This window comes from Coregonus clupeaformis, unplaced genomic scaffold (genome assembly GCF_020615455.1).
Source record: "Coregonus clupeaformis isolate EN_2021a unplaced genomic scaffold, ASM2061545v1 scaf0159, whole genome shotgun sequence".
Taxonomy (NCBI): domain Eukaryota; kingdom Metazoa; phylum Chordata; class Actinopteri; order Salmoniformes; family Salmonidae; genus Coregonus; species Coregonus clupeaformis.
In genome coordinates, this window is record NW_025533614.1 from 98,821 (window position 1) to 122,455 (window position 23,635).

At 43.2% G+C, this 23,635-nt stretch overlaps 1 protein-coding gene across 1 annotated transcript in view; it reads left to right on the plus strand.

Annotated features, from left to right (window-relative positions):
• The window catches only part of LOC121555727 (polypeptide N-acetylgalactosaminyltransferase 18), a 102,845-nt gene that overhangs the window by 39,343 nt on the left and 39,867 nt on the right, over positions 1–23,635 (plus strand). The window contains exons 4-6 of the mRNA XM_045213827.1: positions 12,817–13,000; positions 14,313–14,510; positions 15,039–15,153. Coding sequence (XP_045069762.1) covers positions 12,817–13,000; positions 14,313–14,510; positions 15,039–15,153 — 497 coding nt within the window. The remainder of the gene's footprint in view (positions 1–12,816; positions 13,001–14,312; positions 14,511–15,038; positions 15,154–23,635) is intronic.

Sequence of the window (23,635 nt, forward strand, 5' to 3'; positions counted from 1 at the left end):
ACAAGCTTGATGTAATCATTGCGTGCTAGGAAAATGGGACCAAATACTAAACTTTTGTCTACTTTAATAAACATATACACTACCAGTCAAAAGTTTGGACACACCTACTCATTCAAGGGTTTTTCTTAATTTTTACTATTTTTTACATTGTAGAACAATAGTGAAGACATCACAACTATGAAATAACACATATGGAATCATGTAGTAACCGAAAAAGTGTTAAACAAATCAAAATATATTTTATATTTGAGATTCTTCATAGTAGCCACCCTTTGCCTTGATGACAGCTTTGCACACTCTTGGCATTCTCTCAACCAGCTTCATGAGGTAGTCACCTGGAATGCATTTCAATTAACAGGTGTGCCTTCTTAAAAGTTAATTTGTGGAATTTCTTTCCTTCTTAATGCATTTGAGCCAATCAGTTGTGTTGTGACAAGGTAGCCCTATTTGGTAAAAGACCAAGTCCATATTATGGCAAGAACAGCTCAAATAAGCAAAGAGAAACGACAGTCCATCATTACTTTAAGACAGTCAATACGGAACATTTCAAGAGCTTTGAAAGTTTCTTCAAGTGCAGTCGCAAAAATCATCAAGTGCTATGATGAAACTGGCTCTCATGAGGACCACCACAGGAATGGAAGACCCAGAGTTACCTCTGCTGCAGAGGATAAGTTCATTAGAGTTACCGGCCTCAGAAATTGCAACCCAAATAAATGCTTCACAGAGTTCAAGTCACAGACACATCTCAACATCAACTGTTCAGAGGGGACTGTGTGAATCAGGCCTTCATGGTCGAATTGCTGCAAAGAAACCACTACTAAAGGACACAAGCAATGGACATTAGACTGGTGGAAATTTGTCCTTTGGTCTGGAGTCCAAATTGGAGATTTTTGGTTCCAACCGCCGTGTCTTTGTGAGATGCGGTGTGGGTGAATGGATGATCTCCGCATGTGTAGTTCCTACCGTAAAGCATGGAGGAGGAGGTGTTATGGTGTAAGTGTGCTTTGCTGGTGACACTGTCTGTGATCTATTTAGAATTCAAGGCACACTTAACCAGCATGGCTACATTTACATGTACATTTTTGTAATTTACAGACGCTCTTATCCACAGCATTCTTTAGCGATACGCCATCCCATCTGGTTTGGGCTTAGTGGGACTATCATTTGTTTTTCAACAGGAAAACAGAATAACCTCCAGGCTGTGTAAGGGCTATTTTACCAAGAAGGTGAGTGATGGAGTGCTGCATCAGATGACCTGGCCTCCACAATCCCCCGACCTCAACCCAATTGCTATGGTTTGGGATGAGTCGGATGGCAGAGTGAAGGAAAAGCAGCTAACAAGTGCTAAGCATATGTGGGAACTCCTTCAAGACTGTTGGAAAATAATTCCAGGTGAAGCTGGTTGAGAGAATGCCAAGAGTGTGCAAAGCTGTCATCAAGGCAAAGGGTGGCTATTTGAAGAATCTCAAATATACAGTGAGGGAAAGAAGTATTTGATCCCCTGCTGATTTTGTACGTTTGCCCACTGACAAAGAAATTATCAGTCGATAATTTTAATGGTAGGTTTATTTGAACAGTGAGAGACAGAATAACAACAACAAAAATCCAGAAAAACGCATGTCAGAAATGTTATAAATTGATTTGCATTTTAATGAGGGAAATAAATATTTGACCCCCTCTCAATCAGAAAGATTTCTGGCTCCCAGGTGTCTTTTATACAGGTAACGAGCTGAGATTAGGAGCACACTCTTAAAAGGAGTGATCCTAATCTCATCTTGTTACCTGTATAAAAGACACCTGTCCACAGAAGCAATTAATCAATCAGATTCCAAACTCTCCACCATGGCCAAGACCAAAGAGCACTCCAAGGATGTCAGGGACAAGATTGTAGACCTACACAAGGCTGGAATTGGCTACAAGACCATCACCAAGCAGCTTGGTGAGAAGGTGACAACAGTTGGTGCGATTATTCGCAAATGGAAGAAACACAAAAGAACTGTCAATCTCCTTCGGCCTGGGCTCCATGCAAGATCTCACCTTGTGGAGTTGCAATGATCATGAGAACGGTGAGGAATCAGCCCAGAACTACACGGGAGGATCTTATCAATGATCTCAAGGCAGCTGAGACCATAGTCACCAAGAAACAATTGGTAACACTCTACGCCGTGAAGGACTGAAATCCTGCAGCGCCCGCAAGGTCCCCCTGCTCAAGAAAGCACATATACATGCCCGTCTGAAGTTTGCCAATAAACATCTGAATGATTCAGAGGAGAACTGGGTGAAAGTGTTGTGGTCAGATGAGACCAAAATGGAGCTCTTTGGCATCAACTCAACTCGCCGTGTTTGGAGGAGGAGGAATGCTGCCTATGACCCCAAGAACACCATCCCCACCGTCAAACATGGAGGTGGAAACATTATGCTTTGGGGGTGTTTTTCTGCTAAGGGGACAGGAGAGCTTCACCGCATCAAAGGGACGATGGACAGGGCCATGTACCGTCAAATCTTGGGTGAGAACTTCCTTCCCTCAGCCAGGGCATTGAAAATGGGTCGTGGATGGGTATTCCAGCATGACAATGACCCAAACACACGGCCAATGCAACAAAGGAGTGGCTCAAGAAGAAGCACATTAAGGTCCTGGAGTGGCCTAGCCAGTCTCCAGACCTTAATCCCATAGAAAATCTGTGGAGGGAGCTGAAGATTTGAGTTGCCAAACGTCAGCCTCGAAACCTTAATGACTTGGAGAAGATATGCAAAGAGTGGGACAAAATCCCTCCTGAGATGTGGGCAAACCTGGTGGCCAACTACAAGAAAGGTCTGACCTCTGTGATTGCCAACAAGGGTTTTGCCACCAAGTACTAAGTCATGTTTTGCAGAGCGGTCAAATACTTATTTCCCTCATTAAAATGCAAATCAATTTCTAACATTTTTGACATCCGTTTTTCTGGATTTTTTTGTTGTTATTCTGTCTCTCACTGTTCAAATAAACCTACCATTAAAATTATAGACTGATCATGTCTTTGTCAGTAGGCAAACGTACAAAATAAGCAGGGGATCAAATACTTTTTTCCCTCACTGTAAAATATATTTTGATTTGTTTAACACTTTTCTGGTTACTACATGATTCCATATGTGTTATTTCATAGTTTTGATGTCTTCACTATTATTCTACAATGTAGAAAATAGCAAAAATAAAGAAAAACCCTTGAATGAGTAGGTGTGTCCAAACTTTTGACAGTACTGTAAGTGAATTTGTCCCAATACTTTTGTTCCCCTAAAATGGGGGGACTATGCACAAAAAATGCTGTAATTTCTAAACGGTTCACTCGATATGGATGAAAATACCCTCAAATTGTTTGGCCGGCCGGGATGTCCTTGTCCCATCGAGATCTAGCTACTCCGTGTGGGGGCCGGGCGCATGCACGCTGACTTCTGTCACCAGTTGTACGGTGTTTCCTCCGACACATTGGTGCGGCTAGCTTCCAGGTTAAGCGAGCAGTGTGTCAAAAAGCAGTACGGCTTGGCTGGGTTGTGTTTCGGAGGACGCATGGCTCTCGACCTTCACCTCTCCCGAGTCCGTACGAGAGTTGCAGCGATGGGACAAGACTGTAACTACCAATGGGATTTCACGAAATTGGGGAGTAAAAGGGTTAAAAAATTGAAAAATAAAACGACCCTCACGGTTATTGAATCATTTAAAATCTAAAGTGCTGGAGTACAGAGCCAAAACAACAACAAAATTGTCACTGTCCCAATACATTTGGAGCTCACCGTATATCATCACTTATTCATCATGCTTCTTATACAGATGTAGGATCTTAATTTGAGCAGGTTTGCTACAGCAGGAAAATAATCCTGCATCAACAGGAAATGTGAATTATTATGTGTGTTATAATTAATGGACATTTTTGTAGAGGTTAATACATTTTTCGTAAGGGAAAATCAAGTCTGAAATTTCAAAGTGGAAATTACAAACTTCAGAAGACTTTTTAAACCTCAAATACACTACACGTTTTAAAGGAAAGTTATCCTGCAACAGGGTGATCAAATTAAGATCCTACATCTGTACGGTGCATTTGCTTTTATAACAGCCTATTATGTCCATGATTCTGCAGTTGTCTTCATTAGCTTTTTCCACATATTTACAAAACGGAATAATCTTTATGAAAGGAACTTTGAATCTATATGAAAAACACTTTGCACTTGATGACTTTACAATAAGAGAGGATGTTGCAGTTTTGTACAGCTGGGTATTCCCACAGCTCTAGCTGTATAACTGTGCCTATTACATTCAAACATGAGAATTTCTTAGGAAGCTTCAGTTAGGATATCAGTCATAAAAGATTTATGTTCTTGGTCATCAGCCGTTCCCAGGGTAATGAACTTGTAACTCCATGTGCTTTATTATGATTAATTAGAAACCATTACACTTCATCATTCTTTTTCTCAATTCACACACATCTGAATCTCTTAATTATTAATTGTATAAAACAAATGACTAAATGAGTTAATGCGGCTGATGAAAAGTCATCAGCACGTGCCCATAAGGTGCCAATTGCTTTCCTGAGGAGACAGATAAAGGGAATGATCTGAACAGAGAATGTCATTTAGCTACTCCCAATTCCATCACTGAACTGATATGTGCCACTCTGAAAGCATTAACACAATTTGTGAAACATCTAGCAGCTTGTAACCAACGCTCATTTTCTGAAATAGAACAGCACCACCATTCACAGCACGTCCAGTTGGGCTATTGAACTTTCCCCAATGATCGATGAGGGACACATTTTGCTCAAGGATAAACCAAACACTAGTGTGCTCAGCCAAACAGAACAACTAATTCAAGGGCAAGGTGTTGTGCTTCAAGGCAGCAAAAAAGGTTTTCTCAGAACACAATCTACTTGACCTGAACTGCATGGGATGGAGTGGTTATTATAAACAATTGTAACCATTGTATTATAAATTAATCGAATTCAATCATGTAGGATTCATATACTTTTTTTCTAATTCTACTCCACGTATCATTCTTATATTTGCTGGAAAATGTGTTCTGTCCTTGAAAACACAAGTCTCTTAGGTCTAGTAGAGACCTCATGCTTTTTTATTCAGTGAGATTCTATAGTACATGGAGTTTCACTCCCTCAGACAATGTTTAGTATGCTGCTGTTCACTATGGGAGAAGATTAGAATGGAGACTGCTGCTTGAGGGGAACTGCAGCTGCATTATGGGAAACAATGAGGAAGCAAAATGGCCAAGTAGAGCTAACACTCTCCAATCTCTACTTACCTCTCCTTGGGTTGTAATGAAATCAATGCCTCTTTGAGTATAATGACACTCAATGCTTTCCCTCTGAACAGGATGGCCATCAAAGTGTCTTATAAAGCCTTGAGAGCTGATAGCTGTGCAGTGTCTACCCAGAATACCACAATTGGTTCTGTGAAAGTTCCCAGAACATTTGTTAGGGTGCGGCAAATGTTCTCATAACATAAACACTGTCCAGTTGTGCTGATGATTATACAATGTTTGTATAAAACATTCACCTGATGTTGCAAGAACGTTCCCAGAACACATTGTCTTTTTGTGTTATTACCTAACCTGGAAACCTAATGAGAATGTTTGGGGAATGTTCTGTGGTGGTTGTTACATATGTTGTGCACAACATTTTAGTGAATGTTAGGAGAACATTCCAAGGATATTTCATTTAAAACATTTGCTGAAGAAAAACAAAATGTTGTTATCAAAAACATTATTTGAATGAATGCTTTTGGGATGTTATCATCCTAATGTTAGATAAAACCCTAACTAAAACTTAATGAGAATCTTAGCTAATGTTCTAGGAATGTTCCCAGTTTGCTGGGTAGCTACAAACGCTTTCTCATAAAGGTTCTTCAGTCTATCTCGGTGGAGCGCAATCCCCATAGCTGTGTGCTGTACTGAGTGTACTGACTGAAAGGGAACCACCTAAAAAAATGTTGGTAGGGAGGCAGATTCCTCTTGTCCTGTCTGGTCATTCTGTCCCATTCTCTGTGGATCCATTAGTGTTTACAGTAAGTCATTACTCCCAGGTGGACTGTTTGGTGTGGTGTTACACATGGTGAAATGTGTGATTATTGGATTATGGCTGCCAGCCATACACAGCACAGTAGCTGTAGTGTTTAGGGGTCCCTCTGTTCCTGGCCTGTAGTCATACCATCTGGTGAACATTGTGAGAGATGACTGATGGCACGTCAGATGCAAACAAGCAGGTGCCTGGTGGGGGTGTGCAAAGTCATTTACCACATCTCTCTACTTTATAATGATGCAGCAGAACGCTGAGACTTGAACAAGGGCACTTTGGAAGAGTCTAACTAACTGTATCTTCTTTATACTGTAGGCATTTCTCTGGAGGTTTACACAACACAGGTCATTAAAGTGTATTTAATATTCTTTGTAATTGACTGAAACCTTTGGATTGGCTGGCATTTCATTGGCTGCTATTTCCCAATGTGTGATTACTCTGAATGTAAAGAGTTCCTGTCCTGTAGAGTGAATTGTAATGTCTCAGGTTTTTAAGTCAGTGGTACCTCAGAGTTCCAGTTAGCACACAGGTGAAACAACTATCTGTCTGCTGACATCAGTTGATATCAGGTGGTTGACCTCATGTTTCCTTCAGTTGGAGACTTGGCTTGACATAATGTTGATTAGCAGCCCTTTCCACTCGTACCCGTATACGAGTTGAAAATGGCAGATTTGGACACTGATAAGCTCCTTAATTGGAACGCAGTGGCTGCACAGTAGCATGACGTCAGAGCTCAGGGTCTTCACAGCTCATTATAAAATTTTAGTCATTTAGCAGACGCTCTTATCCAGAGCGACTTACACTTAGTGAGTGCATACATTTTCATACTGGCCCCCCGTGGGAAACGAACCCACAACCCTGGCATTGCAAGCACCATGCTCTACCAACTGAGCTACAGGGGACTATTATGGGTTTTGAATGACTTTCGTTCTGAACTTGAGCACCGCGCGCGACAATACATTTTCTTTTCTCATTGACGAAAGTTGAAGGAGAGGCAGCGCGACGACATTTCAGTTTACATAATATGTATATTCACTTTTCAATTCACATTAGCAACGGAACGTCATGTGCTGCAAGAGGGTTCGGCGCTCGATAATGGACATTTACCGTAAATATTCCTATGAACTATCCCAGTAGGCTATTGCCACAACCAGTATTCTTCAACTATGCAAGCGACTTTTCATCTTAACCAGATTACATGTTTGAAAAATGTAACCAAACCACATTACACTCTTGAATAATGCAACAATTCACAAGCATGTGCAAACAATAAGTTGGGCCAGTAACCGAAAGGTCGCTGGTTCGAAACTTCGAGCCGGCAAGGTGGAAAAATCTGCAGTTCTGCCCTTAAGCAAGGCAGTTAACCCCCAACAAAACTGCTCCCCGGGCGACGATGACGTGGAAGTTGATGAAGTCAGCCCCCCGCACCGCACTGACTCATGCATTCAGTTGTGCAACTGACTAGGTATCCCCTTTCCCTACACATTACATTTTAGCTTCAAGACATAAGCACAGTTGCTAACAGCATGTCTTTATCAAGTAACTTTAGCCTATCAAAAATGAACGATAAGGCCTACTACCCCTCTCATACAAATATAAATGTACAGTAGGCTACCTTACAACATTGTCAGGCTTAATTTTTATCAATATCATGCAAATAATGTGGCCTACATGTGATAAAATGCCTCTAGGCCAGTTTAGGACTTTAATGTTGAATGTGTTTAGTGAGAATTGCAACTGTTTGGATTGAATGTAAATAATTGTATTTGTGGTGTTTGAAGCTGTAGTGTTGATTCTGTAATTTGTAGTTTTATTTGTATTACATTTTTATTGATCATTTTGAATTGTTGTATTGCTGACCCTAGTCTCATTTACAATGGTTCCCCTGAATAAATACAAGTTAAATAAAAGCAAATTACGACTAAAGACGTGGGTATACTATATAAGCAAATTCACTGGGGAGTTGCGACAAGCGATGAGCTGTTTTATATGGAAGCCCATAACCGCCACCCCAAAAAATAAATACATTGAAATGCCTCATGATTTGTCAGCTTGTGCACAATTAATATGTGTTTCAGGCTGATCAACTACAGCCTATAACAACCACAACTGCAGATAGCCTAAATCCCTTCTGATCCCATCTGGGCCTGGTCAGGGGAGACGACGAGGTAACATCATGTATTTATAGCCTAAGGTATGCATTTATAGCCTAATATAGGCCCATTTATTTGTGTTCTGAGAAAATGTGAATTTGATCAAATTTGGTTTATATTCAATCTTCGGGTAGCTACCTAGTCCTTTTTAATAAAACAATTATTGACTGGAATTAAACAATCAACACAATAGTGATGACATACTGTATGAATAACTTTTTAATTACAGATGCAAAGGCCTACACGATGCAACCCTGCATACAGTGCGCTCAGCCCTGTTATTAGTTATACTGTCCCATCGCAGTTGTTGTCTCTTTGTCTGTGTAAAGGACCCCCCCCCCCCTGTTAATTTTAAAATAGAATTCATATGAACAAATACAATGTTGCTGCAGTTTGACAGGAGTTGTATGTTGTCATCCTCCCTATGGCCAGGAGTTTTTCCAGGAATAAAAAATAAAATAAACATATGACCTGATTAGAAAAATAATCTGGTCTCATCATAGCCCATACAAAACTGTTTTTTACAGCTAATTAATGACTATGTCATACCCTACAACTAGGGTCTGGAGTTGGTTAGATGACCAGATCAGGAAAAACACTGGGCCCCAGGAAAACTATTCCCCCCCCCACCACTCTGGGACCAGTGGCCTTGTGATTAGAGTGTCCGCCCTTAGATTGGAAGGTTGGGAGTTTGATCCTCGGTCGAGTCAAACCAAAGACTGTAAAAATGGAACCTGATGCGTCTCTGCTTGACACGGAACCTGATGCGTCTCTGGTTTACTTGTACATCAAGCTGCCTCACGCTACAGAAATAGGAGATAGGCTCCTGCTCCTATGTGGTGTTCCAGCTCGCACAAGCCAAGGCTCGTGCAAGGCTACTTACTTACTCTGGGACCTCTGTAATCACCACACAATTTTTTTTTTAAACATGTCCTTTTTGTATGATCTAGTATTGACATGATTTATTTTGGTGGTGGGGATGGGCTTCCATAGTTTTACTCAGTGCAGTCGGCAATTTCAGAATGTAACAGGCAATTTCAGGTAAAAACGAAATAAAATAAGTCTCAAATATTAGGAAAATGTCTATACATTTCAGCGGTTTCAAAATTATTGCTCTGCTATTACCATATATACTGTAGGAGTGTTGGGCTGAACGAGACAATTATGTTCACACTGCCCTGCTTCAAGGGGGGCAGCTGTCGGGCGAGTGTCGTGCGATACCTCCGAAGGTAGCGGTAGAGCTGTAGAAAGTTAGCAAGTTCACATTATTAAAAACAGTATAGCCAAGGGTATTCTCTCGAAACATCTAGAGAATCTGTCGTAGTGTGAAAAGGGTCAAAGTTGCTCCCACCACTCCCGCTAATTAGGCAACTTTTGCAACTTTTTTGTTGTTTGAGTGAGGGAAATGGTGTATATTACGAGGACTGTATATTTTGAAAGATGAGATGTTGAGGATTAAATAAATACCACTTTGCTGTCATACAAGCAAGCCAAATGTGCACTTGACATTTACATATCATAAAACGAATGTAATATACAGTGGTTTATGATCACTATGTTTAATGTACAGTTACAAGATGCCATGGCGTTATACCCAGGGGTGTGCTAAACAGAATGAGCCTGTGTTTGTTGTATTGAGAAGAAAATATTTCCACAGACCACACATCTGAATGCACATCTGAATGCACTCATGACTCACAAAAATTACGATCTGCTTCTCTGAATTGCCTTGTGAAAGCCTAACACTGTAAGATAATATTTTATAATTTAGCTAGTCATGTTGGCAATAGAACAAGCTTTCAAATTATGTCCACCTGACCCAGATTGATTTGTAATGGACTGTGTTTAGATTGAGTAAACAACAGCAATATTTGTGTAAAGGCGGGGTGTCACGATCGTCGACAGATGCGGACCAAGGCGCAGCGTGATAAGCGTACATACTTTATTTAGTGTACACGAAACAAAACAACAAACCAAACGATACGTGAAATCGTAGGTTACAACACAAACCTTTCGACAGAAGATCCCACCACGACTGGATCAAGCAGCGTGAAGAGGAGAGAGGATGGACTTGGGAGGAGAGGAGAGAGAGTCTGGCGAGAGGCATGGAGGCCATGTTCACGGGGGAGAGACAAGCCCAAACATTTTTTAGGGGGGGGCTCACGCCGTGGACGACGAGGCAGCAGGAGGCCGCGATAGAGTGGTTCAGCCGGTTAGCAGAGGAGGCCGCCAGGTTACGGGGGCTATTGGTCACGAGGGAGAAGGAGAGTGTGGAGGCACGGCGAGAGGAACTGGTTAGGCAGCAGAGGGAGCGGAGGTTTATGAGGAAACCCAGTCCCGCTCCTCGCACCAAGCAAGTGGTGTGTGTCACCAGTCCGGTCCGGCCCGTTCCTGATTCCCGCACAAGGCCAGTGGTGTGTGTTCCCAGTACGGTCAGGCCCGTTCCTGCTCCCCGCACTAAGCCTGTGGTGCGCGTCGCCAGCCCGGTCCGGCCTGTTCCTGCTCCCCGCACCAAGCCAGTGGTGCGCGTCGCCAGCCCGGTCCAGCCCGTTCCTGCTCCCCACACCAAGCCAGTGGTGCGCGTCGCCAGCCCGGTCCGGCCCGTTCCTGCTCCCCGCACCAAGCCAGTGGTGCGCGTCGCCAGCCCGGTCCGGCCCGTTCCTGCTCCCCGCACCAAGCCAATGGTGCGCGTCGTCAGCCTGGTCCGGCCCGTTCCTGCTCCCCGCACCAAGCCAATGGTGCGCGTCGTCAGCCCGGTCCGGCCCGTTCCTGCTCCCCGCACCAAGCCAATGGTGCGCGTCGTCAGCCCGGTCCGGCCCGTTCCTGCTCCCCGCACCAAGCCAGTGGTGCGCGTCGTCAGCCCGGTCCGGCCCGTTCCTGCTCCCCGCACCAAGCCAGTGGTGCGCGTCGTCAGTCCACCGGTGCCTGGTCCGGCACCGGTCAGCTGCTCCACGCCGGAGCCAGAGCAATCCGCTCCACCGGTGTTCAGTCCAGCTCCGGCCAGCGGGGCCAGACCAGACCAGGGGCACAACGGGGGGGTAGAGAGAGTGTGGTGGTCACGCCCGGAGCCGGATCCGCCTCCGAGGCGGAATGCCCACCCGGCCCCTACCCTCTTGTGTTTGGTTGGCGCGGTCGCAGTCCGCGCCTTTGGGGGGGGGGTACTGTCACGCCCTGGCTCTGGGGACTCTTAATTGTTGAGCCAGGGTATGGATTTTCTATGTTTTGTTTGCTATGGTTTTCGTTCTAGATCGGTTAGATCTATGTTGGCCAGGGTGGTTCCCAATCAGAGGCAGCTGTAGCTCGTTGTCTCTGATTGGGAACCATACTTAGGCAGCCTGTTTTCACTAGTCATTTGTGGGATCTTGTTCCGTAAGGTTTTGTGTTATTAACCTAGGACTTCACGTATCGTTTTGTTTATTGTTTTGGTTCGTGTCGTGTACACTAAATAAAGTATGTACGCTTATCACGCTGCGCCTTGGTCCGCATCTGTCGACGATCGTGACACGGGGATGTAGGGCTGTGTTAAAAAATATATATATATACAAGTGCCCTTGCTCTAGATCCTCAACGGCACAGCTAGGAAAGCTAATAAAAAACACCTTATAGTTGAAGACTTCTTTGCATCATAAAAGTGCATTGAAATAACTTAGGAACTGTGCACACTTTGGGAAGGTGTGTGGCCATTTTGGTTTTATGTTGCACCTACCCCAAATTTACCATGAATATTCTTATCATGTTACTGAATGTATCCATAGTATTTTCAGATTTCGTTATCAACAAATGTGGCAAAAAGCACAGTAAATGTAAAATGCACAAAATCAACAGTGTAATGTTTGGATTCAGTCTTGTGTCAGGTGAACTGTTGTGTCCTCACCTTTAGTCTAATAATGTTCCCATAATCTCCAAACTGTTCCCTTTTAATTGCTACCATGGTTATGCATACAATATGCTTTCCATATTTCTTCTGGAAGAAACGTTTTAACTTAGCCCTATACATATAGGCCAATTCCCATGAGTGTAAGGGGTTAAGTCTTTGGTTGACCCCTATAGCAACACTTTACAAGCCTGTGGCACTATGCCACCATCTTTATTCAGGCCTATTAATTTGCATAAACCTACAGTTTGCATGACTCAAAAGTATAATATTGAACTGATGATGTAGTGACTTGATGGTTAGTCGAAAAGGTATTGAGGCCAAAAGCACACCAACTGTGCCCAATTCCTGCTTTTACTTTCATGCTTTTGATAGAATTGCAGCCTGATTCTTCAGGATTGCAATATCCCCTCATGTACAGCAAGCCCTGTGGAGACCTACAACTGGAGGCAAGTTCTTCGGTCTAGTGATCAAAGCAGTGGAGCATGAGTGCTTTTGGCTTCCTCCCCCTACCCTTAAATACCCCAAGGTGGATAAGATGGAGTCTATTGGGTGTGGCTATGTATCATCAGTAGCAGCTCTTACTTACCTCACCAGAGATTATGAGGAAACTCAAGGTTTAATACATTATTAACCTGTGTGTGTGTGCATATGCTTGTGTGCGTGTGATTCTGTGTGTGTGTGTGTAAATCGTGTGTGTTTGCGTGTATTCATGCCGCGTTTGTGTCTTTAGACGAGCTGAAGGAGAAGCTACAGGACTTTGTCTCTGACACCAACAGCCAGCGGCCCGGCTTCATCAAGGTGGTGCGCCATGATAAGCAGGAGGGTCTAATCCGCTCCAGGGTGAGTGGGTGGAGGGCGGCCACCGCTCCGGTTGTGGCCCTGTTCGACGCCCACGTGGAGTTCAACATAGGCTGGTGAGTCACATGACATACACACATAGTACGTTAACACACTTCAATACACTGATTTGTGAATCATATGGATTCTCAGCTACAGCACTCTATGGCCATGCTCAAAGCCACATTTGATTGAAGACTATTGCCTCCTGAGATATAGCTAAGAGTTGCCAGTGTGTTGACATGGCATGTTGTCTATGATGACAGTGTGGCAGGAAGTGTGTGAGGCCTACTGTAGGCCCTACCCATACTTCCCTGGGGTACAGCGATAATTTCTCTGACAGTGTTCTCATACCATCTAATTGTGGTCTCAACAGCCTGACCCAAATCTGTCAGGGAGGTTTGAACAGCATCCAAAATATTTCTGTTTTTAATCTGTGCTGATTCAGTATTAAACCTACATAGCACAAATAGCATCCCTCAGGAATGCTTTTACCTAGATGTGCACTTGCTACAGGCTGATTCATTGTTTCAGTCTGAATACTTGGCAGGAGCGCCTACGCACATGGTTTGTTCAGAATACATACAATAGATTCATTTTCCAACTGAGCTTCTGGCTTCTACAAACAAATCTGTTTTTATTGTCACATACTAGATAGGTGCAGTGAAATGTGTTGTTTTACAGGGCCAGACATAGTAGTACAGCATCCTTGGAGCAAACTAGGGTTAAGTGCCTTGCTCAAGGGCACATCAACAGATTTGTCACTTTCTCGGCTCAGGTATTCGAACTAGTTATCTTTCGGTTACTGGCCCAATGCTCTAACCGCTAGGCTACCTGCCACCCTGTTACTACCTGTAACTATCAGTATGTGGCTAATCCAAGCCATTACTGAGCATGATTGCACAATTATTGTATACTGTTTGCATTGGTTTTTGTGCTCATTTGGAGAAGTATGAATCATTAACACATCTATGCTCTATTCTCACATTGCTGTTTTCCCAGTGGCTTATATTTTACATATACATTTTTGTCATTTAGCAGACGCTTTTATCCAGAGTGACTTATAATTAGTGCATTCATCTTAAGATAGCTGGGTGAGACAACCACATATCACAGTCGTAGCAAGTACATTTTTCCTCAATAAAGTAGTTATCAGCAAAGTCAGTGCTAGTATGAAAATACACATATTTGTATTTTATTTTTATTTTTTGGACCCTTAGTTACAATGGACCCTGGATCTTTTTTAGGAGTTGTTACAGAAGGCTAATTGCAGGGTTTGTACACCCTTTTTATATATTGCACATGGTCCTCATTTACATGTGTGGGGTAGGTAATTGAGATAGCTTCTCATGTACTCAATCTTAATTGCGTTCTACTATGTGTTTGAAGGGCTGAGCCTGTTCTCATGAGAATTCAGGAGGACAGAACACGCATTATCTCTCCGTCATTTGATAACATCAAATACGACACATTTGAGATTGAAGAGTACCCACTGTCTGCTCAGGGCTTCGACTGGGAGCTGTGGTGCCGCTACCTCAACCCACCCAAGTCCTGGTGGCACCAGGCCAACAACAGCGCTCCTATTAGGTAGGTAGAAATATGGGGACTTATGAATATATAGCTTCTTTCAGCGCTTTTGTATGCAGGCAGAATGTTATGGTTGCCGTTGTTTCATAACACCTGTTAAAACATGCAGTGGGTTTTCTGATTTACAAGGCAAATGCATACATACGGTATAAATGCCAATTAAGCATCCAGATGTATTAGAATATACTGTAAGTCATGTGAACACAATATTATTTTGATTGATTGATTGATTGATTTTATTTTGGGTAAAACAATTTGTACAGTTAAAAAAATACCATATTTAAGTACAAGATACTGAGAGGATGACACATGAAAGCGTAAAATCACTTATTTCCAATGTGGTCCTCCAATGGTCCTCGTGTAGGACAAAAACAGGACATAACACACAGGAAAATACATTGAAATACACATTGATTGATTAATTTGTTCATGCCTCCAAGTTATTTTTCTTTAGCTCAGCAAAGTATCCAGTAGGTAGACTAACACATGTATATTAATTTTGTATCTACTCTATGTGTGATGGTGTAGGAGCCCTTCTCTGATTGGCTGCTTCGTGGTGGACAGGCTGTACTTTGAGGAGATTGGCCTGCTTGACGAGGGGATGGAGGTGTATGGGGGCGAGAATGTGGAGCTGGGGGTCAGGGTGAGTAATGACGCCTCCTCCAGCAGGCACAGGGCATCATTAATTTAGGTAATGGCTCTGATCCTGGAGAATGAACAGCGATAATGACCCACACTGTTTTTGGAAGCCCTACCTTTAGAGTTTGGCCTCCCTCTACTTTTTATGTAAAGTGGTTACTTGACTAACTTCATAAGTGTCGTCTGGCTCAAAGCGTTGTGCAGTCTGTAATTTGAACATATTAACAATGTGTAGTAAGAGGACTAGGAGGAGTTATACCACCCCAAACTCATTTATATTTTTTATATTTCAGACTTTAAAGGTCCCCTTATTTCCTAGCAAAGAAAGATATGTCCGGTTTAAATCAACACCTTTTATACACTTCAAAGACTGCTTTGGGTTGAGCCAGTTATATTATAGTCATATTTCCAGACTGTCGAGCATACAGTGCCTTGTAAAAGTATTCATCCCCCTTGGTGTTTTTCCTATTTTGTTGCATTACAACCTGTAATTTAAATTGATTTTATTTGGATTTCATGTAATGCACATACACAAAATAGTCCAAATTGGTGAAGTGAAATAAATAACTTGTTTCAAAAAATTCTAAAAAATAAATAACGGAAAAATGGTGTGTGCATATGTATTCACCCCCTTTGCTATGAAGCCCCTAAATAAGATCTGGTGCAACCAATTACCTTCAGAAGTCACATAATTAGTTAAATAAAGTCCACCTGTGTGCAATCTAAGTGTCACATGATCTGTCACATGATCTCAGTATATATACACCTGTTCTAAAAGGCCCCAGAGTCTGCAACACCACTAAACAAGGGGCACCAACAAGCAAGCGGCACCATGAAGACCAAGGAGCTCTCCAAACAGGTCAGGGACAAAGTTGTGGAGAAGTACAGATCAGGGTTGGGTTATAAAAAAATATCAGAAACTTTGAACATCCCACGGAGCACCATTAAATCCATTATTAAAAAATGGAAAGAATATGGCACCATAACAAACCTGCCAAGAGAGGGCCGCCCACCAAAACTCACGGACCAGGTAAGGAGAGGCAACAAAGAGCCCAAAGATAACCCTGAAGGAGCTGCAAAGCTCCACAGCGGAGGTTAGAGTATCTGTCCATAGGACCACTTTAAGCAGTACATGCCACAGAGCTGGGCTCTACGGAAGAGTGGCCAGAAAAAAGCCATTGCTTAAAGAAAAAAATAAGCAAACACGTTTGGTGTTCACCAAAAGCCATGTGGGAGACTTCCCAAACATATGGAAGAAGGTACTCTGGTCAGATGAGACTAAAATTGAGCTTTTTGGCCATCAAGGAAAACCCTATGTCTGGCGCAAACCCAACACCTCTCATCACCCCGAGAACACCATCCCCACAGTGAAGCATGGTGGTGGCAGCATCATCCTGTGGGGATGTTTTTCATCGGCAGGGACTGGGAAACTGGTCAGAATTGAAGGAATGATGGATGGCGCTAAATACAGGGAAATTCTTGAGGTAAACCTGTTTCAGTCTTCCAGAGATTTGAGACTGGGACGGAGGTTCACCTCCCAGCAGGACAATGACCCTAGGCATACTGCTAAAGCAACACTCAAGTGGTTTAAGAGGAAACATTTAAATGTCTTGGAATGGCCTAGTCAAAGCCCAGACCTCAATCCAATTGAGAATCTGTGGTATTACTTAAAGATTGCTGTACACCAGCGGAACCCATCCAACTTGAAGGAGCTGGAGCAGTTTTGCCTTGAATAATGGGCAAAAATCCCAGTGGCTAGATGTGCCAAGCTTATAGAGACATACCCCAAAAGAATTGCAGCTGTAATTACTGCAAAAGGTGGATCTACAAAGTATTGACTTTGGGGGGGTGAATAGTTATGCACGCTCAAGTTCTGTTTTTTTGTCTTATTTCTTGTTTGTTTCACAATAAAACACATTTTTCATCTTCAAAGTGGTAGGCATGTTGAGTAAATCAAATTATACAAACCCTAAAAAAATCAATTTTAATTCCAGGTTGTTAGGCAACAAAATATGAAAAATGCCAAGGGGGGTGAATACTTTCGCAAGCCACTGTACCTCCAGTCAAATATATCCCCTGTATGTGTGAGTGACGGTCCATTCCCCTGCATCAAGTCTGTCTCCGAGGCAGAGTCAGTGTGATCTCAGCAGTACAATGAGCAGATGGGCCAGAGGAGGCACGACTTCCCCAGGGAGGTCTAATAATAACCCTGTTACACTCACTGTACATATACCGCCACTAATACAGCAATCAACTCCAACAATAATACCCAGAGACAGGGGACAAACACAGTCTTCCTCCAGCTGTACTCTGTAGATTACAGTGCAGCAACAGACAGAGACAGAGAGAGAGAGGGCTTACCATGTGATGCCAACGTGGGGAAATATCCATCCTCGGTAATGACAGAGATGTAATCATCAGCCACTCTTTAGGAAAGAGGAGGAGATTAGTCCCGTAAGTCATTTTCCTCAAAAAAAATGCTTTTAGGATTTGGGGCTTGATAATGGCCCCGCTGATTGCTTTCTGCTGAAAACATTGGTGATTCTATCACCTACATAATACATCAGTGTCCTGCATACCGTTATGTACAAGTAGTTGATGAATAATTTCAGTTAACTCTACCTCTAAAAATAGAGACAAAGGAAATCTGTGCCTCCGGATATGCTGCTTGTGCCCCGTGCTGTTTTAATGGCTGGGGTCTTTAGCTGGACAGTCCTATAGGAAGTGACCCCTGGTCCCTGGTTGTAGGGTTAATGTGGCGTAGCCTGCAGCCCTGTTCTGTGTCCTGGCTGTGTGGGACTGATGGGAGACGGTCTGACAGAAGGTGATGAAGTGAACTGAGAGCTGCAGGACTGGAGCCCATAGAGACCCTGGCACTGGCCCCAGATCAGCAACTCCACTGAGCTCCAGCAGGGCTGGTCTGCTGCAGTATATTGATCCTTCCTGCAGCCCACCTGCCTGCACACACTCTGGCTGACACCAGAACAGCACTAAGGGACACTCACAGAGATACTCACACACGAAGCCAACACTGCTGCACAGCGCAGGGGACCTCTCTGGTCCAGGCTTGCGCTTAATCTGTAGGAGGATGTCCTGGGTGTATCAGGGTGACAGCTGCACCATCTTCACATTCTGTCACTGGAAGAAAATATACAAGGATCATGAAATGTCATGTGAATGGCATTTACAGTGAATAGTGTTCATTTATTTATTGTATGTGTCAGAGTTTTAACATAACTGTCCCTTGTGTGTTGCTTTAGTTTGCAGAATGTGTTGCTAGGGAATGTGTTGTTGGAGCTAGAGGGCACAACATGTTTATGTCCTTTCTGATGAAAAACGGCCAAATCTAAAATATATTTCTGAAAGATAATCCCTCAAGTCTAATTCGGTAATAAAACACAAAGCAGAGATTTACTTTGTTGTGCTAGAGGGTGAGAATTAGGGTTAATTATTTTCCCGGTATTTTCCATCCTGAGAATAAATCACTTTTCTCCCGGGTAAACCGGTATTTCCCGCCAAAACAGGAAGTGTCATTCAAAAGCATTATAATGTAACGCAGACGCTGGGAGACGAGAAGCAAGTACAGGGTAAGGGTTTAATAATAAATAAACATAGAACAAAACAAGAACAGCGTCTGGACATGAGAAACATAACATGAATGCTGACTGGGGAATGAACCTGAGGGAGTGACAGACATAGGGGAGGTAATCAATGACATGATGGAGTCCAGGTGAGTCCCATAATTAAGTGCAGGTGCGCGTAATGATGATGGTAGGTGTGTGTAATGATGAGTGAACTGGTGACCTTGAGCACCGGAGACGGGAGTAGTCGTGGGGGACAGCATCAGCTAGGGGACCAGGAACCACCGGCCTGTTTTGATGTCTTCACTATTATTTTACAATGTATAAAATAGTAAAAATATTTAAAAAAACTGGAATGAGTAGGTGTGTCCAAACTTTTGACTGGTACTGTGTATATATAAACAGTGGGGAGAACAAGTATTTGATACACTGCCGATTTTGCAGGTTTTCCTACTTACAAAGCATGTAGAGGTCTGTAATTTTTTATCATAGGTACACTTCAACTGTGAGAGACGGAATCTAAAACAAAAATCCAGAAAATCACATTGTATGATTTGTAAGTAATTCATTTGCATTTTATTGCATGACATAAGTATTTGATCACCTACCAACCAGAATTCCGGCTCTCACAGACCTGTTAGTTTTTCTTTAAGAAGCCCTCCTGTTCTCCACTCATTACCTGTATTAACTGCACCTGTTTGAACTCATTACCTGTATAAAAGACACCTGTCCACACACTCAATCAAACAGACTCCAACCTCTCCACAATGGCCAAGACCAGAGAGCTATGTAAGGACATCAGGGATAAAATTGTAGACCTGCACAAGGCTGGGATGGGCTACAGGACAATAGGCAAGCAGCTTGGTGAGAAGGCAACAACTGTTGGCGCAATTATTAGAAAATGGAAAAAGTTCAAGATGACGGTCAATCACCCTCGGTCTGGGGCTCCATGCAAGATCTCACCTCGTGGGGCATCAATGATCATGAGGAAGGTGAGGGATCAGCCCAGAACTACACGGCAGGACCTGGTCAATGACCTGAAGAGAGCTGGGACCACAGCCTCAAAGAAAACCATTAGTAACACACTACACCGTCATGGATTAAAATCCTGCAGCACACACAAGGTCCCCCTGCTCAAGCCAGCGCATGTCCAGGCCCGTCTGAAGTTTGCCAATGACCATCTGGATGATCCAGAGGAGGAATGGGAGAAGGTCATGTGGTCTGATGAGACAAAAATAGAGCTTTTTGGTCTAAACTCCACTCGCCGTGTTTGGAGGAAGAAGAAGGATGAGTACAACCCCAAGAACACCATCCCAACCGTGAAGCATGGAGGTGGAAACATCATTGTTTGGGGATGCTTTTCTGCAAAGGGGACAGGATGACTGCACCGTATTGAGGGGAGGATGGATGGGGCCATGTATCGCGAGATCTTGGCCAACAACCTCCTTCCCTCAGTAAGAGCATTGAAGATGGGTCGTGGCTGGGTCTTCCAGCATGACAACGACCCGAAACACACAGCCAGGGCAACTAAGGAGTGGCTCCGTAAGAAGCATCTCAAGGACCTGGAGTGGCCTAGCCAGTCTCCAGACCTGAACCCAATAGAAAATCTTTGGAGGGAGCTGAAAGTCCATATTGCCCAGCGACAGCCCCAAAACCTGAAGGATCTGGAGAAGGTCTGTATGGAGGAGTGGGCCAAAATCCCTGCTGCAGTGTGTGCAAACCTGGTCAAGACCTACAGGAAACGTATGATCTCTGTAATTGCAAACAAAGGTTTCTGTACCAAATATTAAGTTCTGCTTTTCTGATGTATCAAATACTTATGTCATGCAATAAAATGCAAATTAATTACTTAAAAATCATACAATGTGATTTTCTGGATTTTTGTTTTAGATTCCGTCTCTCACAGTTGAAGTGTACCTATGATAAAAATTACAGACCTCTACATGCTTTGTAAGTAGGAAAACCTGCAAAATCGGCAGTGTATCAAATACTTGTTCTCCCCACTGTATATAGGGCTATATATCTATCTAGAACAGAATTATCTACTGTATTTTGGATGCAATTTGAAGCCAGATGGAGATGTATAAATTAGATGTGCATTCGGTCTTTATATTACTGTAGCATAGGCTATGCTGCAGCAAATGTAGGCCAACCTGTCACAAGAAAAAAAGTCACCATGATGAGATGATAGGTCTACATGCATTGTGAGATGGTCTGTCCCCACCCTGAACGTTGATTCATCATGCAGAGGCCGTAGAGAAACCAGGTATAGACATCGCATATAATTTAACAGTTCCATTTCACGCCATGCTGTTCATGTAAATAATTTATTATCATTTACCGGTAACCAGGTTCCCGCTATTCAACCCTAGTGAGATTGTATGGCGTTGAATACATATTCTTTCATAACACCTTCACATTTTGGAGATGCAGCCATTGTGACTGTAAGTCTGCCAAGCAGTTTTGATGGAGAAATTGGAATCATTGAACACTGTGAAGAAGCTTATACATCAGTTATGCAAATGTTATACGCTCTACAAGAATGTTTATGAAAAACCCAATTGGTATATATGGAAAGCATGAAAATGTTCATAATAAACCATAACTAGCTTTAGACTGATTCATATCCTATCCCTATCCTATCCCTATATTCTGTATACAATACAATCATGTTGTGTATAAACAGGAGACATGGCATGCACCTATGTTCTGCAACAGGTATCTCTGGTTGATAAGTACTTGCTGGAACTGCAAATGTATTTGCAGACTGCATGGAAAATTGACACGTACTGTGCAGAATGAATATTAATGTAGCCTATGTGTCACACAAGTAATTGACTGAAAATGTCAGGTCAAAAAATGATATACTTTTTATTAATGTTAAGCTCCATAGGCTTTGAGACTGTTTTACTATATTAGTTATTGTAGGCAGGAAATATTCCATAGATTCCAAAGCCACTTGTACGGAGTATGTTATGCTATTCACAATGTTGACGCAATACGCTAATGGCTGGAAGACTATGTCATAACACATGTTCAGTGATGCTTGGTATACACAGCTCCTGTAACATGACATTTCTTCTTGACATGTGGGAGAGAGAATGAGTGGGTTGTGAAATGGTTTTCCTGCAGAAGGTGCACTGAAGTCATGTGTCTGTCATCTGTCTGTCTGAGGTCATCCTCTGTCTGTATCTGGCGTGTCCATACTCTGCCCCATGCCATAAGGGCTGAGAAGATCGGAGGATGATGATGATGAGGATGATGATCATGATGATGAGAGCAGTTTGATGGTCTTGAGGACTTGAGGACCTATACTGCACCTCTCCAATCAAAGACTGATGAAGAGTTCTGTCTGTTCTCTGTCTGTAGTGTGTTAACACCAGTTCACTCAGGTCAGGGGAAAATATTGACATACGTGACTTTGTTAACACCAATTCACTCAGGTCAGGGGAAGATATTGACATACGTGACATATTCACAGATGCCTGTTTTGCCCCTTCAGTTTGTTTAGCAGGAACTCCAGATGGGGCAGCAGGACTGTGGTTGTTGACATAGCCAGTTGGTTAGTTTGCCATGGAGAAATGAGTACAGCAAACAGAGGAGAGGAGGAGACTCTGGAAAGCAAGACTGAACGCCTCTGTGAGAGAATGTGACAGAGTGCCTCATCCTTGGAAGTAGATCACAGCACAGCAGTCACAGACATCATCAATTACAGGACTTGCGTCATTGAGTTGTATCACTCCTATAACACTGTAGTCTGACTGTTGTGGTCTGTAAATGTGTGTTGTTCTGTGTGCGCTTGTTTCTTTTTCTGGGTCTGTCTGTGTGTCAAATCAAATCAAATTGTATTTGTCTGATGCGCCGAGTACAACAGTTGTAGACCTTACCATGAAATGGTTACTTACAAGCCCTTAACCAACAATGCAGTTCAAGAAATAGAGTTAAGAAAATATTTACTAAATAAACTAAAGTAAAAAATCTAATAAGTAACACAATAAAATAACAATACCAAGGTTATATACAGGGGGTACCGGTACCGAGTCAATGTGCGGGAGAACAGGTTAGTCGAGGTAATTTGTACATGTAGGTAGGGGTAAAGTGACTATGCGTTGATAATGAATAGCGAGTAGCAGCAGTGTAAAATCAAAGGGGGGGGTCAATGTAAATAGTCCGGGTGGCCATTTCATAATTGTTCAGCAGTCTTATGGCTTGGGGGTAGAAGCTGTTAAGGAGCCTTTTGGACCTAGACTTGGCGCTCCGGTACCGCTTGCCGTGCGGTAGCAGAGAGAACAGTCTATGACTTGGGTGACTTTGACAATTTTTTGGGCCTTCCTCTGACACCGCCTAGTATATAGGTCCTGGATGGCAGGAAGCTTGTCCCCAGTGATGTACTGGGCCATACGCACTACCCTCTGTAGCGCCTTACAGTCGGATGCCGAGCAGTTGCCATACCAGGCAGTGATGCAACCGGTCAGGATGCACTCGATGGTGCAGCTGTATAACTTTTTGAGGATCTGGGGCCCATGCCAAATCTTTTCAGTCTCCTGAGGGGGAAAAGATGTTGTCGTGCCCTCTTCACGACTGTCTTGGTGTGTTTGGACCATGATAGTTTGTTGGTAATGTGGACACCAAGGAACTTAACTCTCGACCCTCTCTTGGCATGTTCAGCCCTGTAGTCCACAATCAGCTCCTTTGTCTTGCACACTGCCAGGTCTCTGACCTCCTCCCTATAGACTGTCCCGTCGTTGTCGGTGATCAGGCCTACCACTGTTGTGTTGTCAGCAAACTTAATGATGGTGTTGGAGTCGTGCTTGGCCACGGTGAACAGGGAGTACAGGAGGGGACTAAGCATGCACCCCTGAGGGGCCCCTGTGTTGAGGATCAGCGTGGCAGATGTGTTGTTGC